Below are 19,476 nucleotides of genomic sequence, written 5' to 3'. Positions count from 1 at the left end.
GATGAGAAGAGTACAGAGAGGGGACACCGGAGGAGGGAGAGAGGAGCAGTACAGAGAGGGGACACTGGAGGAGGAAGAGAGGGGCAATTATATATATATGTATATAAATCCTTGCTTCACTACAAGTGAGTTAGTGACGTGGAAGAAATATGCAAGTCACTTATGTTAATAACACTGAATACTTGTCTGTGACTCACTAAACAATACAATCCCTCGCCCTCTCATATTTCACAATGTTTATGGCTCTTTAAAGTTTCGTCCGGCAGCAGTAAGGACACCAATATGAAAGGGCTCTATCTTTTCCGTTGTATTCCATTCAGGCAGTATTGGGGCAGCAATGTGAAAGTGGTGTATTACTTGCCGTGTAATCGAGTTAGGCAGAGCAGTGGGACAGCCCTGGTGTCCTTCTCCTGTAGTTCCGCGTTGTCAGATCCGCGGGTGCTCGCACCACGTCACGGGCAGCTGGAGGAGACTCGGCTCCCGGGACCCCGGCATGTCCACCCCAATAGACTCGGACGACGCTTATGATTTCCTCTTCAAGATCGTTCTGATCGGGGATGCCGGGGTGGGGAAGACATGTGTGGTGCAGAGGTTCAAGAGCGGCGTCTTTGTGGAGCGTCAGGGGAGCACCATCGGGGTGGACTTCACCATGAAGACTCTGGAGATCCAGGGAAAGAGGGTCAAGGTGAGTGGTCGGAGCATTGGACTGTACCAGGGGTCGGGGCACTACAGGACCCAGCATGCCTGGTCGTTCCTGGACTGCAGAGTCATGCTGAGACCTGGCCTTTCACAGCTCAGTAAAGTGTATGCTCGGCCATACCGAGGGAAGGGGTAGAACCCCTGGCTGGGTATGTTTACTGTCTGGGTACCATTGGGGGACTTTCCCTTCACTTCCTGTTCTTGAGACACAACAGGAGGTAACAGCAATTCCCTCATTGGTGTCCTCGTTGGAAGATTCCCCTTCACTTCTTTTTCTGGGGACAACTCTAACATGTTGACTTTCCTCTCACTTCTTTCTCAGTGATAATGGTCCCCAGTACAAATAGAGAGGGGAAATGTCTGCAATGGGAACAGAGAGTGCTATAAAAACCAGACCGGAGGTCTAACCCTTTCCTGCCCCCCAACTGTAGAGCCATACAGACCAAGTGTGATACTCCTCCTACGTGTACAAATCTGTATTTATTTTGCTAGAAGATTACTTAGAACCCCCGAACATTATATGTATTTTAAGAAGAGGCCCTGGAGAATAAACTGGTGGGTGTTGCAATTTTTTATGTCATGAGGAATTTACTGAATTTTAATGCACACAATATAATACATAAAAGGATGATGTCACACCGAGTAAATTAATACCAAACATGTCAAACCTTAAAACTGCGTCCGCCCATGGAATGATGACAAAATACAGTACCGTAGAGCGGAGCGCCACCCAAAAGGGGAAGTTCCGCTTTGAGGACTGGTTCCCCGCTTCCTGTTAGGGATTGGCACTGGGTATCCGAAATTGACAGGTACTCGCTTCCACTTCCGCTGTGATCGCCTAGGCCAGTGGTTTCCAAACTGCAGCCCTTTGCTTGCTTTTATTTGGCCCTTGGAGCATTATTTCCCCCACTATTAGCAACAGTGGGGTATAGTTCCTGCCACTGACACCAAAAATAGGCACTATTCCTCTCACCGACACCAAGGATGGGGCACTATTCCTCCCACCGACACCAAGGATGGGGCACTATTCCTCCCACCGACACCAAGGATGGGGCACTATTCCTCCCACCGACACCAAGGATGGGGCACTATTCCTCCCACCGACACCAAGGATGGGGCACTATTCCTCCCACCGACACCAAGGATGGGGCACTATTCCTCCCACCGACACCAAGGATGGGGCACTATTCCTCCCACCGACACCAAGGATGGGGCACTATTCCTCCCACCGACACCAAGGATGGGGCACTATTCCTCCCACCGACACCAAGGATGGGGCACTAGTCCTCCCCCTGATACTAATCAGGGGGCATTGTTTACTCCCAAGTCAGGATATTTTCTACTCCCACTGACCACCAGCCCTCCTAAAGTTTGAAGGACAGTAAACTGTCCCTTTGTTTAGAGAGTTTTTAGACCTCAGGCCTAGGCGATCAGAAGTCGTCCCCTCCCTGTAGTCTTCTGGGACACATGACAAGACCCAGAAGACTATGGGGCCATTCACAAAGTTCAGCACTTCTCGCACATGCGCAATGGGCACCCCGCTGTGAAGCCACAAGTTGTCACAGCTGGGTGCCCACAATGAAGATGTCAGTGCTGGGAAGACAGGGCGGGGGATGAAACTGGCTGCAGAGGGGGGATGGGGCACTGTGAGATCATGGGACGGATAAGTGTCCATTTTTTAAATGTCAGCAGATACAGTTTTTGTAGCTGCTGACTTTTATTTTTTTTTCTTTGGAACTCCACTTTAAATTCTCCATAGGCAATGCTTTAAAGGCCTTTACATGGTATCAGTCTCAGTCACACGGGAGTCCTGCTGATAGAATGATTGCTGTCGCTGCGACATTTGCAGTGATACCTCACGTGGTGCGATTGCTGATTACAAATGTGTGCAGGTCCGACGTGTGCGTTCTCCTTTGAGCGTGAGCATGGGGGGATGGGGACACTTTTATTTGTACAGTGGTTCCTTACGAATGCCTCGGTTAACATAATTTTCGGTTTACGATTAAAAATTCATTGAAAATAATGCCTCGGTTTACAAATTTTTTCGCAATACGAAGCAAGTTTCCCCAAGATGCATTGCGCCTGGGAGGTTCATAGCACCGCCCCCGTGCATGATGGAGTCTGTGGGTAGCACATGGCGTCGAGTGTGGAGGTGTTGGAGCGGTTTTTGCATCAAGTTTTGGAGCCATTCTGGAAATTTGTAACGTCCCTGTACAGTATTTATGCCTTTAAGGTGCACTTTATAAAGAGTTTTGAACAGATAAAACTTTTTTTGACCTTTTTCTGACCTCCGGAACGGATTAATTGGTTTTTCAATGCATTTATGAATTATTTTTTATCATGTCCCTGTACAGTATTTATGCCTTTAAAGTGCACTTTATAAAGAGTTTTGAACAGATAAAAGACTTTTTTTTTTTTTACACTTTTTTCCTGACCTCTGGAACAAATGAATTGTTTTCAATGCATTCTTATGGGAAACCGCATTTCGGTTTACAAATTTTTCGCAATACAAAACGTCTCAGAGAACGCATTAACTTCGTAAACCGAGGTACCACTGTATTTTAATGTTACTGTACCTTTACAATTTTATTTAATCCTTTTTATTGCTATCACAGGGAATGAACAACATCCATTATGTTCGCATGGGCTTTGACAGGTCCTCTTTATGGAGAGATCTGGTCTATCAGACCCCAGATCTCTCCTCTGGCCTCCAAAGCAGCAGATCAAACCAAGATCAGTTTGATCTGCTGCTACACAAGCTGTAAACAATGGAAATGGAACCAGAAGTGATGAAATCCTCCTCGCTTCTGGTTTGTGACATCACATAGTGGGAGGAGTCTCATCAGTTTCTGTTTGGGGAAGCCGAGGCCGCTGGTGCCATGCTTACCGGGCTCCCTGATTGCTTGGGAGAGCCCGGTAAAGGTGATGGGGGAGGGGTGGGACCTTCTTCCACTACCTGCAAAAGTAATCCAGCAGCGTTTTAGCCAGTAGCATTAATTGTACAAGAGAAGGGAATCGCCGGCCGAAAAAAAAAAACCCCTCAATGACCGTAATATCACCCTTCCAATCCAGCAGCGTCTTGGTCGGTAAGTGGTTAATGTTCTGCAAGCTCTATTGGTGGCCATACATGAAATGATTTTATATACAATCGTATTGTCTACTGTCTGGGAAAACAATCAGAAGATTGAAAAGACTGATCCATGTGCCATACACGTAACAACCATATTGCTCCATCTACTGTCCTATCATTGGGTTTTGCGTCCACACTGATCAGAAATATTTCAGTGAAATCGATCAGTTTTACTCAAAATCGATCATTGGCACAGCTAGCGGTTGATTTATAAAGAAATCGCATGGCCATTCTCCCAGTCAAAGTGCATGTACCTTTGTTCTGTATGAACGATTACAAAAATAAATGCTATTAGACTATACAATCAATTGGTTTACATTTGACCAGCTCAGGATAGAAATGGAAAATTCCACATTTGGCCATTAGATGACGCAAAGTATTGTAGGAGTTTCCTCTAATGCTCAGCTCCATCTAGTGGCCAAAGATTGTATTTTTCATTTAAAGTCTATGGTTTACATTCGAATAGGATGTTTGCAGTTGTTTTTTTGCCCCCAACAAATGTACATGCACTTTCACTGAGCAAATGGCAAATCCATAATTGATAGATTCGATCTTATTGTTGGATTCTGTGAAGAATCATTTGATCAGATGGGTGCATGTATGGTCACCCTGTGACACTTGGAGTGTTACATGACAATGTATTTATAATGTTGTACATTACGATGACGGGTGAATGGCATGCCTTGTTTCCTGGATCCCCTAGATGGGGGGATTCCAGCAGTCCAGTTTCATATGAAATATTCCCCAGAGAGAGCCTTGGGCTGCAGTTGAAGCTCCCTGTGTTTGAACAGCTTTTCCTGTGTGTGTCATCCTTATAGACCGGCCCTCACCGTCTTTGTTCTCTAAACAGGTTGAGAAAGTCTTCTTACAAAATAAGACACATCCTGTTGTGTTCCATGTGTAAGCCGAACAAAACACACTACAAAGCTCTCTGTTCATATAAAGTACAACTCCACATGTGGGCAGCACAATGGCTGAATGGTTAGCACTTCCTCCTGGCAGGTTTGTTTCGAATCCCAACCACAGCACCACCTGCCTGGAGTTTGCATGTTCTCCCTGTGCCTGCGTGGGTTTCCTCCGGGTACTCCGGTTTCCTTCCACATTCTAAAGACATGCTGGTAGGTGAATCGGATCCTGTCTAAATTGGCTCTAGTATATGTATGTATGAATTTAGGGATGCAGCAAAATGTTGGTGGCCAAAACGTTGTGGCCGAAAACACCTCCATCAGTCGTTGGCCGATATGAAAATAAGCACTGATACAGGTGCCGAAAATAACCCTGCCAACCGCCCGCCCACCCTTGCCGCTGTTCATTTGTTCTCAGCCATACCTGAGAAACCACCGAACACTGGGCATAGAGATAAGTGAAGGAAAGGTGGCCTCCACTCATCTCTATGCCCTTGGAGGACCGGAGCGATGTCACGTCCGCTTCCCACTCCGTGTAAACATGGCCTCTTCTTTTTCTTTTCTTTTTTTTTTTTTAAAGCACTGACTAGATCAGTGCTTTTTTTTTTTATCTAATGCTTTACATTGTAAAGGAGAGATGTGGGGTCTTATTGACCCCATATCTCTCCATAAAGAGGACCTGTCGCTAATTATTTTTATCAGAGGGGATGCATGCAAAGAATGAAACATTTTTTTTAAAGGGACAGTGTGAAAAAAAACCCCATAAAAAAATTTAAATAATAAAAAAAAAAGTTTCCCCCCCGTGCTCTCAGGTAGTTGTGAACGAGTACATAGGCCACGCCCACATATGTAAACGGTGTTCAAACCACACACGTGAGGTATCGCTGTGAACGTCAGAGCAATCATTCTAGCACTAGACCCCCTCGGTAACTTTACACTGGTAACCTGTGGAAATTTTTAAAGCGCCACTCATGGAGTATTTTATGTACCGTAGTTTGACGCCATTCCACGAGCATGTGCAATTTTAAAGCATGCCATGTTGGGTATCTATTTACTCGCCATAACATCATCTTTCATATGTTACAAAAAAATTGGGGTAGATATTGTGGGGGTTTTTTTTAATCATTAAAGTGTTTATTTTTTTTTTAATTTAATACAAAAGGAAAGAAACAACATTAAATAAATGCACTTCACCAATACATCCCAGTTGCATCATATCATATTCCCCCCTCCCTCCACCGTTCCCTAATCCTCACCTCAATCCTAATTTCTAACCTTTTGTCATAATTATCAATCTTAATCTGTATTCATTTCCTCCTATCCCCTTTCTCTGTCGGGTGGTCCTTTAAGACTCCCCACAATACTCTTCCACTTATATTCCGACCAATTCCAAATCTCTTTTTATTTGTTTTAAAAACCAACCACCCGCTCCACATTTTCCTAAATTCTTCAATTTTATCCTCCTCAATGTGACACAACTCCATCCTATAGATGTTCTCTACTCTGTTTATCCAGTCATTCAAGCTAGGTGGATCAGGGGCACGCCAGGATTTGGGAATTAGACCGTAGGCCACACTAACTAGGTGGTATAATACCCTGTTCTTATGTTTTACCAAAGGTTCAAATTTATAAAATACACAAATCTCTCTGTACATTAATCCCACATATTTCCTGAACACATTATAGTACTCCCCAGTATTCTTGTATCTTCAGTCAGTCCCACCATATATGTGCCATCATGCCCTTTTCCCCACAACCTCTCCAACACAAAGGTGAGACATCTGCTCGTTGTCTATGTGCTTTACTTGGTGTGATATATCATCTGACCATATATTTGTAATTCATTTCCACTATGCTCATGTTAGTTACCTCGTGTGCTAATTTAAATAATCTATTCCTCTGTTCAACTTTGATCCCAGTTCCTGCTCCCACTTTTCCAAGTTCTGGGGGGATCAGTACCCTCTATATCCAGAAGATTCTTATAAATTTTAAAAGTGCCCTGTTTAGGGGCTATAGTTACATTCAACAATTTCTCAAATGGGTATTGATCCTCCAACATCCTCAGTGGTTGTGGGAGTGTTGGAACAAAGTACCTAATTGACCATACCGCCACTCGTCTAGTGTAAAAAATATATATTAAAGTATTTTTTTTCCAAAAAATATATAATAATTTTTAAAAACCATTCATTTAGGTTTTCGGCCAAGTGCATGCTGAATTTTCGGTTTCGGCACCAGAATTTTCATTTCGGTACACCACTAGTATGAATGTAAGTTAGGGACCTTAGATAGTATGCCCCTTGAGGGTTAGGGACTGATGTGAATGTACAATATATATGTAAAGCACTCCATAAAAAATTGAACGCGCTATATAAGAACCTGAAATAAATAAATAAAACCTGTTCTTAGTTTCGGATGGCGCAGAGAAGATCATGAATCTGTGTCCCCATTTGGAACTTTCCCCTTATTACCTTTCCCAGTGAGAGTGTTGTCACCAAACAGGGAGGGGTAAAACCCAGTGACTGTAAACCCTCACCCCATGCAGTTTAAAATAGAAATGAAAGGCAAAACATTTGTGTACAGATCTAAAAACGCATTATAAATACTTTTTTTTTTTTTTTCTACGTAATCCTTTACCCTCCGTTCTTGACTACATAAGAGCTGGGGGAGGAGAAACAGCAGCACACTGATGTTTCTAGTGAATGGCTGTACAAGGAGGGGCGTCAGCACAAGCCTGATCATTGGAGGAGAGCAGGCTGAGTTCACAGCACAGCTAAAGAACTTACCATAGTGTGTTCTCATGCCTAGCTTGGTCCCTTTTTAATAGGAAAGCAGAGGGACTGGCAGGAACACCAGGGATTTCACACAAAGGAAGCAATACAAAGAGAACAGGATACGTTTTCATACAAGTACATGGTACAGCAGGCACATATCGGGAATATGAAATGTTGGGTTTACATACTCTTTAAAACTCCTATCAGGATTTTTTTCCTTTTCTTTCTTTTTGTTTTTGCTGTCTGTGACCTGCTTGGGAGATATTTCCTTCCTTTCTTGAAGACACAACAGGAGGTGAGAGGAAATCTCTCCAGTGTGAGAGGAACTCTGATCTCGGGCAGTTGTCACCAGATCCTTGTCCCCATTGGAAGGCTTCCCCTCGCCTCTAGTTCTCATCACAACTCTGAAATGTAGGATTCTTCCTTTCATTTTGTTTAGCAGGATAAATACCAGGGTGAGTCTCAACAGCAGGGACACCACAGTAAAAACTTGACAGAGGGTCTTACTTTTTCATACTCCATCCAAAATTAAAATAGAAAGTTTAGCCTTTCCGTATCCTTTAATAATTTGGCAGAATTATACATGGAACAAAATTGACAGGATTTGTAATTTTAGGTTCGGATAAAGCAGAGAAGGGTTGGAACCTTCACAGGTTTTTGTTGTCTGTATTATGATTTTTTGCTCTTCATTTTTTATTTTGGTGTAGTCATTTGGATATTAGGTGACAGGGTCCTCTATCTCTAAAGCAGAACGCATTTTGTCTGGGGTGCCACTTTAAAGTGGTTATAAAGGATCAAGGTTTTATAAATGTATGCATTCTTTGCACTTGGTAGGAGGGAGGAGCCAGGAGCATCAATGGGGGACCCAAGAAGAGGAGGATCAGGGCTGCTCTGTGCAAAATCACTGCACAGAGCAGGTAAGTATAGATATGTTGGTTATTTTTTGTTTAATTGCCTTTTTATTATCAATTTAAAGTGAACTGTGGCCAGGCTGCAAATGTTGATGTTCTTATGTATTCTTAAAAAGCGATAAACAAGCCCTCACGGATATCTGCATCTACAGTCACTGTGGAGCAACTCCTTCTCAAACATCATGGAAGAGTTACTGAAGTTTATTATTTATTTATATCAGGTACTTATATAGCGCCGTCAATTTACGCATTCACATCAGTCGAAGTTGTTTTCTCGCCAGCTCAGCTTCCCCCTGCTCTTCCCTCTAGCATTGACTTGGCAGTCTTCTATCACTAAATACAGAGTGGGAGCCCTGGGAGAGGGAGCTGAGCTGCTGAGAGAATGAGTTGAAGGACTTAGTGCTTTTGTTATGAACTTTGTAGTTGTAGTTGCAGGTGTTCTGGAGCAATTCATCCTCAGACACCATTGAGGGGTTGTTCTAAAGCTCATTTCAAATATGTAAGTACCTCAATGTTGATAGCCTAACAATAGGTTCACTTTAAGACTACTGAGGTGTGCAGCAACGTACTGCAGGTGTTCACACAGGAACAGCACAAGACTCTGCCATGCATTTGTTGTGGTGTCTTTTATTACTCATGGCGGTTTTAGTTCTGCTATATTAGGATTGTGAAAGAACAACTGAGGGATAAACAAAGCCCTTTCTGTAGAGTCTAATGGTTGGGATGTTTACATCTTTAAATGTAACCAATGAACCATTTTATCTCACTTGTTGAACCTGGCGAAGATGATCATATGTACAGTTTCTATTCTAATAAATTAGACACATGGGATTGAGTGATTGTGCCCACCTACAGCATGAGGTTAGTATTGTGATTGAAGCCAAATACAGCCAGGCAAGAGCAGTAAGCCATCAATGGCGACCTCCATGTTTCTTTTAATACAGGCTTACTTTAAAGTGGTTGTAATCTCCATGCATATACCCAGTGAAGTGACTGGTCTCAGGTGATATAGAGATGAAACAAATCCTCCTACATAAGTTGTGCCTGTTTATCTGCAGTATTCTGTCTCTGCAGAGCTCAGTGAAAAGAGCTCTAAGCTGATTGAAGGGAAGGTACACCTGTTTATCTGCAGTCTTCTGTCTCTGCAGAGCTCAGTGAAAAGAGCTCTAAGCTGATTAAAGGGAAGGTACACTCCCCACCCCCCTTCATGCAGCTCACAGGAACAAAGCTGAGATCCCTCCCCGTCACCTTTTTTTTTTTTTTTTTCTTCTTGGTGTCAGGAAAACTTATCAGAAATGACTCCTACAGATAGCAGAAGAAGGAGGTAGCAGACTGAAATGACACTTAGTGCTTTGGATTGAGACAGGTATACACTATAGAAGGATATTATTTGTTTATATTTCATGAAGTTGATTTACAACAACTTTAAGGCTGAGCTGGACATATCCCAGGAGTCAGGTAGCCAATTCTTCCCAAAAAATAGAGCAGGTGCCTAACTTTTCAGGTTCTCTCTAGTTGTCAGCGAAGATGGTTCCTAGGACCGCCATGTGCATGGGAGCCATAAGGCCATATTTCTATGCCTGAAATACACAGCTGCAAAAACCATAGTAGTGATTGTCTGTATGTAAATTTACGCTGTTACTTGTATTTATTTGACACATTCGTTATCCTACACATGACTGGATGAAGACAATCTGCTTCCAAGGTTGTACGCCTGTACGCATGCATGGGTTTTCACAAGTAGCGGCATAATCATACAACCAATCATTACTAAGGGCCCAGGGTTGGAAATATGCCTGCAATTTACATTACTGTATATGTCCTCATGTACCCGGTGTTCATTAGGCCTTAAAAAAAAATGTGCACTGGTCCCTGGACTAGAAAGACTGGCTCCTGACTTCCATAATAATGTGTCCACCCATGCTTTAAGGGGATTTTCGAGCACTAAGGAGGCCATCATTGCTGTCCTACTGAAAAACCAGTTGCCTGTCTGGCTGACTCGGAACAAGCCGCAGCTGTCAAAGTTAGATGATACATTTTCAGTGAATCAATAAATTACAGCTTGGAAGCCAGGGAACTAGAATTTTCAGAAAGAAAAGTCTGCAAGGACAGCCTTCTTATTTATTTAGACCAGGATTCCTTTAAGATGAGTAGAGTAGAAGCCCAACTGTTAGTCGCCGCTCTCTGCTCAGCCCCCCCAGTTCTCACTGGAGTGCTGGGCTGTAGGGGGCAAGAGAGTTGCTGGCTCATGTTCTCAGCAGATCGCTGAGGGGCTGAGCCAGGTGCCGCTCCAGACTCTGGTGTGGATCCCGACTTTAAAGTCATGATCTTTCCCCAGCCTGGCCTGGCTGAGTGACGTCAGCCGACAGCAGGCTTGAGTCTAAGCATTCTGATAGAAGGAAAGAGCAGAGTGACAGGGTGCTGAGCTCATCATTCTGATGCTTCTCCAGCCACAGGCTTGGGGAGCTTAGGCGTAGGAAGCTGCAGTATGGAAAGACAAAAAAAAATGATTATTTGACTTCTTTGTATTAAAACGGCACAATTGTCAACATAATCGCCTGATTCCCAACTGCCAACTGTATGGCAGGTCACAGCTCCTGTGGTAATATGTTTAGAAGGCCTTATTGGATTATTTCCCAGACTGTTTGAGAAGTTGTGTAATCTGAACATGTGTCCAAATGACTCCAGATGGAACACAATAATAATGTTCTCTTCACCTGTTCAGAGGTTGTCATATTCTAACACTGCATTACTAGTCCTTTGTATTTGTAGTCTAGATCAGCCTTTCTCAACCAGGGTGCCTTCAGGCTCTTTCAGGGGTGCCTTGGCAAAATGCTTAAAAACTGGCCAAAAATTGTATACAAGCCAGCAGATGGATCAAGCCTGCCTTTTAGTTACACAAAGCCATAGGTTTTCATGGTACACTTTTACAACCTGCCAGCATCCTAACAAAAAATGATATAATTAGTTGATAAGGAGGATGTCGGGTGCCTGCACAGCATCCTTGTTTGCCCCTCTCCTTCAACACTGGGGTCACGTTAGTAGAGTGAGGGAGAAACATTGGAATGTTAGTCAGTACCAGTCTGGAAAGAAATATTTGCTTTGGTAGAATCGATCACCTCTAACGTAGGGTGTCCTACATGTGTGGATGTTGTTGGGTGTCCTACATGTGTGGATGTTGTTGGGTGTCCTACATGTGTGGATGTTGTTGGGTGTCCTACATGTGTGGATGTTGTTGGGTGTCCTACATGTGTGAGTGTTGTTGGGTGTCCTACATGTGTGAGTGTTGTTGGGTGTCCTACATGTGTGGGTGTTGTTGGGTGTCCTACATGTGTGGGTGTTGTTGGGTGTCCTACATGTGTGGGTGTTGTTGGGTGTCCTACATGTGTGGGTGTTGTTGGGTGTCCTACATGTGTGGGTGTTGTTGGGCGTCCTACATGTGTGGGTGTTGTTGGGCGTCCTACATGTGTGGGTGTTGTTGGGCGTCCTACATGTGTGGGTGTTGTTGGGCGTCCTACATGTGTGGGTGTTGTTGGGCGTCCTACATGTGTGGGTGTTGTTGGGCGTCGTACATGTGTGGGTGTTGTTGGGCGTCGTACATGTGTGGGTGTTGTTGGGCGTCGTACATGTGTGGGTGTTGTTGGGTGTCGTACATGTGTGGGTGTTGTTGGGTGGGTGCCTTGATTGAAAAAAGGTTGAGAAACACTGTCCTAGATCTATATTCATACAAAGAGATGGGTTAAGTCAAAGCTAAACAGTATTGTATTGTCAGTGTTGAGTCGGAGCTCAGACCACCATTGCTGACCATAAAATGCTGGTAGGTTTGACTTCTCTACACTGCAAGTCTGATGAGTACCCCCTAGACCTGGCCTGTCCAACCTTTTGGCTTTCCTGGGCTACATTGGAAGAAGAGGTATTGTCTTGGGGGACACATAAAATACACTAATAATGATAGCTGATGAGCAAATAGGTTGGACACCCCTGCCATATATCTTTTTCGATTTTTAGGCTCCATGCACATGAGACATTTTGATAACGCTGGTAACATTAGCTGTGTAAAGTCACATTAAAAACTTGAGTTTTTCAGCTTTTTTTTGCATTAGCGTATAGCGGCAATTAGCGGCGTTCTTCCGTGAAAAAAACATTTTTTTGTTACAAAAAAGTCCAAAATCGTTTGCGGCGTTTTACCGTGTTTTTCAGTGTTAGACTGTTTTCACAGCTAAAAAACTCCTCTAGAAACCCACTGGTCTTGGGTTTTTTCCAGCCAAAAAACGTTGATTACAGTCTGTGTGTATGGACACATAGGATAACACGCTGGGGGGTTTACTAGCTGTAGAAAAAAATGTCAAAAGCCAAAAACAGCCGCTGTAAAAATATCCAGTGTGCATGAGGACTTAGGGCTCATGTACACCATGGGACGTATGGAGAACACTTCTGAACACTGTAAATTGACAGCAGGAAAACGCAGGTTAAAAAACGTTCATTTTGCCGCATTTGCATACCGCCTTTAGCCGCGTTTACATTCAGAAGCGTTTTTTTAAGGATAAGCACAGGAGAACCTCCCAAATGCCCAGAATGCACTGAAAAGTGGTAAATTATTAACTATTTCAGACTGTTTCAGAGAAATACACACAGTAGAAGCAAATGCATGTGTTGAGATAATTAGGTGTGAGTTGCTCATGGACCCCTTGGTGCCTGCGCTTCCCAGCCCTTTAAGAGTTTCAGAAGCCGGGAGGCGGGGCAGGGTTTAGGGTCATGTGACCGCCATGACGCGCCGTCACGGCGGTCACATGATCGGGAAAGGTCCCGATCGAAAGAGGAGATCGGGACCTTTCCATGAGTACCGGACATGTGTGCTGGGAGCACGCAGGGCGCACGCTCTCAGCACATATGTTCTTTTTTAATAGAATGCAAATGTGCGGCCGCTGGGGCCCAGACACCGGGAGGCCACACATAAGCATTTGGCCTGAGTGAAGAGGTTAACATTTCTTTTGTTTCCAGGGGTGGGAAAGGTATCTGGTGGAGTAATTAAGTAATTAAGGTCACCTGGCAGGGGGTCTTCATGAGGAATTTGAGGTGTGAATGGTCATTAACATATCTTTTGTTTCCAAGGGTGGGAGAGGTCCCTGGTGTGAATTGGTCATTACAATGTGTGACAAGCTTGGTAGGAACATCCTGTTAAGTGTTTTGTCCATCAGAGTACCTTGAAAACTCTTTGCTTGCGGTTTTCATGATGAAAAAAGGCTCTGGACAGCATCAAGAACTGGAAAAGTTAAAAAAAAATTTAAAACGCAAGCGCTTATAAATGCGATTTGCCACGTTTAGCCGCATTTTGCGTTTCAAACACTGATAGAATCGACATCTGAATGCAAGTTTGTTGCGTTAAAAAAAACGACTGTAAACTCAACTGCTTGTAAATGACTGTAAATGAAGATGTGTACATGGACACATAGGAAAACATTAGGGAGAGTTCAGGGGCTGCTGAAAAAACATCTCCTAAACGTGAGTTTATCAGCTGCAGTAAATAATATATACCTTCTGCGCTAAGGAAGTGTACAGCAACTCAAACAATTATTTTAGATGAATAAATAAAATACATAGAATAGTGGCAGCTAACACCCACACCTATTACCCAAAAGTGAAAAATAGTAAATGAAAAAATAAATGGTGTAGCGCTCAAAAACCATAAATAAATATTAAATATATATGGATCTTACATACAAAATAATACAAAACTGTAGTATTAATGTCTCTGAGTGATCTCTCAATAATGGCATCAAAAAAGTGATAAACCAAGGTGAAAGATCTCTAATTAACCTCTCAATAGTGCCTTGATCCCTAAAGGGATCCAAACGTGACAAAGCAAAGTGAAATAGTGATCATATAATACAACCTGTGATATACTTCAATAAGTGTGCTCACAGCTACCCCGATCCTAAATTTAGGATCAATGCCTGATCATAAAAAAACAGTGAAACCAAACAAGTGATCAGGAATCGGTGATTAAGTGATCCCAGCACTGGGGGATAAATCATACAAATGGAGTGAACAGTGCTTCAAAAAAATCACATACATAAATACTAATCTCAAAATAATTTCCCAAATTATGCTACAATAATGTGAATAAAACACAAAGTCCAACCACATCCAAAGAGATCAGTGTAAATAAATGCAGGTGTTCCACAATCTTAACCGTGCAACTGGTGCTGTGGCTGTGCACTACAGTAGCTGGTGATAAATCAAAAAAATAGCTGAATTGCCTCCTCACCTCCTTATCGTGACCCAATGGGCCAAAAAGCTTTTGGATCACCCCTGGATCCTCCAAGTGCGATATCCCTTTTATGGACTCCTTCCAGTAGCAGCATATTAACGCATCAAGGTCCCCTTTAGGTCTGAGTAATACAGTCAACTCCCACAGGACTCATCATTCGGACATAGAAGAGAGAACCTCCATAGTGTAATACTGTTCTAATATTGAAAGTATCCAAAAGAAGCCAATTTCCTACTTACAATACATCAGATGAATACAGGCTTTTTTTTACAACCTCATGCTATGGGTGTATAGTGCATGGGTTCATTAGGAGCACCAAGATGGCGTCCATGCCGGATATTGCGTCACCACGTTACCTACACGTTACGTCACGGCACACGTAACTTCATCAGGGTAACGCTAGGATCAGGGTAGCTGTGAGCACACTTATTCAAGTATATCACAGGTTGTATTATATGATCACTATTTTACTTTGTTTTGTCACGTTTGGATCCCTTTAGGGATCAAGGCACTATTGAGAGTTTATCAGCTGCAGTGTATATGAGCCCTTATGCAGGCCATAGACGGGTCGTTTATCGGCCGAATTTTGGACCGCACGAAAATTCGGCTGATATTCACGTCGTTAGTGGGGCCAGCCCGTCCGATCTTCTCGTTTACTTTTATCGGTCATGCTGGAAAATCCAGGAAAAACAGCCATTTTTCGTGGACATTGGTGGCAGCATCGACTGAAATTCGACCAATAAATGACCCGTCTGTGGCCAGCCTAATAGTAACCTCTTTGTGGATGAGGATTTGGGGCTCTAGATAAGAGCGAGACAGAGACAAGAAAAGCAAGTATTTCTTGATTCGTCCCCAGGTGTATGGGAGAATTGGCTTTGACTAAAAGTACAGCTACAATTCCTTGTGGCAAAATTGCTTTGCTATGTCAGATTGGATGGGGACTGTTCCTGAACAGGTTTTGCTTTCAAACCACCCCACTGTGTCTTTGGAGGCCGTGCTGGGGAGTGGTTTCTGACTGTAGTCTACATCTGAGTCGCCAAGTATATAAGAGGAATCCAGTGGCAGATGCTACAGCACCAGCATTTTACATGGCCAAAGGATCTCTGTTGCAATACAGAAGGCCCCCCACTGGCAGAACACAATAGCTGGAGCACTGCAGGAGTGATTCCCCCATCCACATCAAATGGGTTCAACCCCGCTGGTTGAACATCAACCAAAAAAAAAATATTATGTATGGCCTGTGTTTGGCGAAAAGGAGTGGAGGAGCTGGTTCAGATTGCATTTTCACTTAAGTGGAGCGTCTTTGGTTGTTTTTCAAAGTTTTTTTGCAGGGGTTTGTTTTTTCTCTTTTTGAATAATTCTAGAGGTCTTTTGAGCATTTTTTGTAGGCACTTTTTGCTTAAACGTTTTCTAAAAATAATTTTTAGCCAATTAAAAGGGTACTACTAAGGGGAAAACATGCAATATGCATGTTTCTGTGCATGTCTCAGGTGTTTCCATTGAAGTCTATTGGGCCCAAAAATGCTTGAAGCTTGTAGCTCAAAAGAAGTGTTTCGTACTTTTTTTCGACTTGCGAACTTCCAGAAAAGTGGCACACAGGTGTGAACAGGCACAATCAAGAACCATGGCATATTACATGTTGAATGTATTTGAGCTATGAGACGATCAAGTGTGAATGGAGAGTTCAGGATAACCTGTTAATTCCATATCCACCAGTTTGGAAACTTGCCTGTATTGTACGATGCTTGCTTTGCTGAAATACGAACTTCAGCTGCAGTCTTGGGCCTATTCCAGGGTGAAACAGGTTTTCCTTTGAATGATAGTATAGGGTCCTCCTGCGCGTATAAGGATCCTCCTTAACCCTAAACTGCTGACACTTAAAACCTAAAACCAAGGTGTATGTGACTTAAATGAAATACAATGTAGTGCAGCGCTATATAATATATACTGTATACAAATAAATATATATACAAGAAAGTGATCAGATCCTTCATGGATCTACGAGTGAAAAAATTGTGACAAAGTGGCAACAATACAAACAATCATATATAAACATGAAAATAAAAATTCCCAGTCCCTCTAATCCACAATTTAAGGATCCCTCAGTTGTGGATTAGGGGGATTGGGAATTTTTATTTTCACGTTTATATGTGATTGTTTGTATTGTTGCCACTTTGTCACTATTTTTTCACTCATAGATCCATGAAAGATCTGATCACTTTATTGTATATATATTTATTAGTATATAGTATATATTATATAGCGCTGCACTACATTAGGTTTTCCTTTGAAATTGCCCTGTATTTTGCACCATCAATCTTGCCTAAAATCCTATCCACTTTCCCAGCTGCTGTTGTGGACTGCAGAGATTTCACACCCTGTACACCAGGTCTGACCTGGTGGGGATCTGCAGCAGTTTTGTTAATTAGCCCTCATGCACACTGGACGTTTTTACAGCTGCTGTTTTTGGATTTTTATGTTTTTTTTTTCTACAGCCAGTAAACCCCCCAGCATGTTATCCTATGTGTCCATGCACACATAGACTGGAGTCTATGTTTTTTTTGCTGGAAAAAAAAACAGGACTAGTGGGTTTTCTAGAGGAGGTTTTTTAGCTGTAAAAATGCTCTAACGCTGAAAATGTGGTAAATCAGTGTTTTTGGACACTGATTTACCCTTGACTTTTTGTAAAAAAACGCAAACGCGAAAAAACTTGGCTAAACGCTAATTTAGAAAAACGCTGAAAAACTCACGTTCTTCACGTGACTTTACACAGCTAACGTTACCATCGTTATTAAAACGCCCCGTGTGCACGGAGCTTCAGATACAGACTCTGCACCAGCTTCTATTGCACGCTAAACCCTGGTTCACACAGATGTGGTTTTGGATTTGTTTTATACTGCAGGGATTTGCATGACATAAAAAATTACAATGAATTCCTATGGAGGTTGTTCACATCTGTGCTGTTCACACACAATGTGTTTTGAAAAAAGGTTGTGTGTGTTTGTGTGTCTGGAGTCCTGCCATCGGGTTTTGAGTTGTTTTGTTTTGTTTTTTTTGTTGTTTTTTTTTTGACCAAAAAAAAGACTTTTTTTTTCATTTAAATATTTATTAATTTTTCAGATAAACAGGTTATACAAACATACTCATTAAAACCTTAGCATATTATCAAAACTTTTATAGTTTCATTCCTACCAAAAAAAGACTTGATTCCCCCAGCCACACATTTGAGGTGAATGGGGGAATCCTGCTGTGCCTTTTGTATTCTGACTGTGGGGAGACTTCCCTGCCATCAGGATACACTGATCAGCACTGCCAACTATAGCCGGTGGTGCTGATCGACCGAAGAAAAATGACAGGGCAGTTATACAGAAGTCGGTCGGTAGATCAACTTCTGTACAACTACCCTGTCTATACATGGATTGAATTTTGGCAGCCGCTGCTAAAACCAGTGAATTTCGATCCGTGTATGGCTGGCTTTCTGGGATGATCTGACTCAGCTGATCTGTTAAAGGCCGTGGTGTGCTTCGTGACTGCTGTGTCAGCTGACTATTGTGAAACCAGCAAGTTACACCTGAACAGTGCTTAGTGTTTGCTTTTATCAGTGTTTGTGTTTACAAGATGCCAGACTGTCCTTAAGGATAATTGCACTTTCCTGGGAACAAAAGATATATATATATATATATATATATATCTCAAATACAATTGCTAAGCAAGCCATATTATAATTTAAAGCGGAGCTCCACCCAAAAGGGTAGGTTCCGCTTTAAGGACTGGTCCCCCACTCCCTGTTATGGATTGGCACCTTTGGGGAGCGGGTACCTAAAGTTAACAGGTACCCGCTCCCACTTTCGCTGCAATCACCTAGGTCAGGGGTGTCAAACACTTTTTTATCCGACCGGATCAGCATTATGGTTGCCCTCAAAGGGCTGGTTTTATCGGTAAGACTACATGTCCAGAGCACTCCACCCCCATTACATCAGATGCCATGAATCCCACACCCTCCCTAACATCACCGTGCACCCCTTTGGGGGTAGAGCTGGAAAGCAGAAAGTGCAGGGTCTGGAGGAGGACCAGAGGAGAAGTGAAGTCAGTTACCAGAGTCTGCTGAATGCTGAGACAAGGGGAGCCAGAGATGAGGGGGTGCTGCAGCTGCGCTGAGAGGTGCAGGATTTGGCAGAGGAGTTCTATTCTCCTCTCTGCTGCTGACTGCTGAGACAAGGTGGGGGCGGAGACAAGGGGGTACCTGCAGGAGAGGTGCAAGGGCCCCATGATATGGCCTGGAGGGCCAAATTCGGCTCGCGGGCCTTGTGTTTGACACCTGTGACCTAGGTGATGGGAAGTGAAAGTCGTCCTCCCTTCCTCACAACAGCCTACCGAGACACGCGACAGGCCACGGGAAAATCCACACAGTGCAGCACCACCCGCTCACGTGCAGCGGGCACCTGGCCGCGAAACAACCGAAGATGTCGGTGCCGGGAACGCAAGGCAGTGGGCGCCAGGAACACAAGGCGGCCAGTGAAACAGACCGCAGGGGACACACCATGGGATCAAGGGACAGGTAAGTGGCTGTTTTTTAAAAGTCAGCAGCTACAGTTTTTGTAGCTGCTGACTTTTATTTATTTATTTTTATTTTCACTGGAACTCTTCTTTAATGACATTAAAATACCTTTCCTTTTTAGTCTGCAACCACTGTACTTACTGTAAAATTCAATGCAATATGGCAACCTGGAGGCATTCTGAACACCCCCAGAAATGTCATCTTGCTTGTGTGATTTGCTCATATAAATAT

At 43.2% G+C, this 19,476-nt stretch overlaps 1 protein-coding gene across 1 annotated transcript in view; it reads left to right on the top strand.

The window, feature by feature from the left end:
* The first annotated feature begins 422 nt into the window (after positions 1-422).
* Positions 423-19,476, top strand: part of RAB43 (RAB43, member RAS oncogene family) — a 37,504-nt gene continuing 18,450 nt past the window's right edge. Inside the window, exon 1 of the mRNA XM_089678726.1 lies at positions 423-685. Within this exon, the coding sequence (XP_089534852.1) occupies positions 494-685 (192 nt within the window). The 5' untranslated portion in view covers positions 423-493. The remainder of the gene's footprint in view (positions 686-19,476) is intronic.

This window comes from Staurois parvus, unplaced genomic scaffold, assembly GCF_062004578.1.
Source record: "Staurois parvus isolate SC_StPar_1 unplaced genomic scaffold, SC_StPar_1.0 ptg000209l, whole genome shotgun sequence".
NCBI classification, from domain to species: domain Eukaryota; kingdom Metazoa; phylum Chordata; class Amphibia; order Anura; family Ranidae; genus Staurois; species Staurois parvus.
Note: the sequence above shows the minus strand (reverse complement) of the source record. Positions and strands in the feature narration are given on the sequence as shown.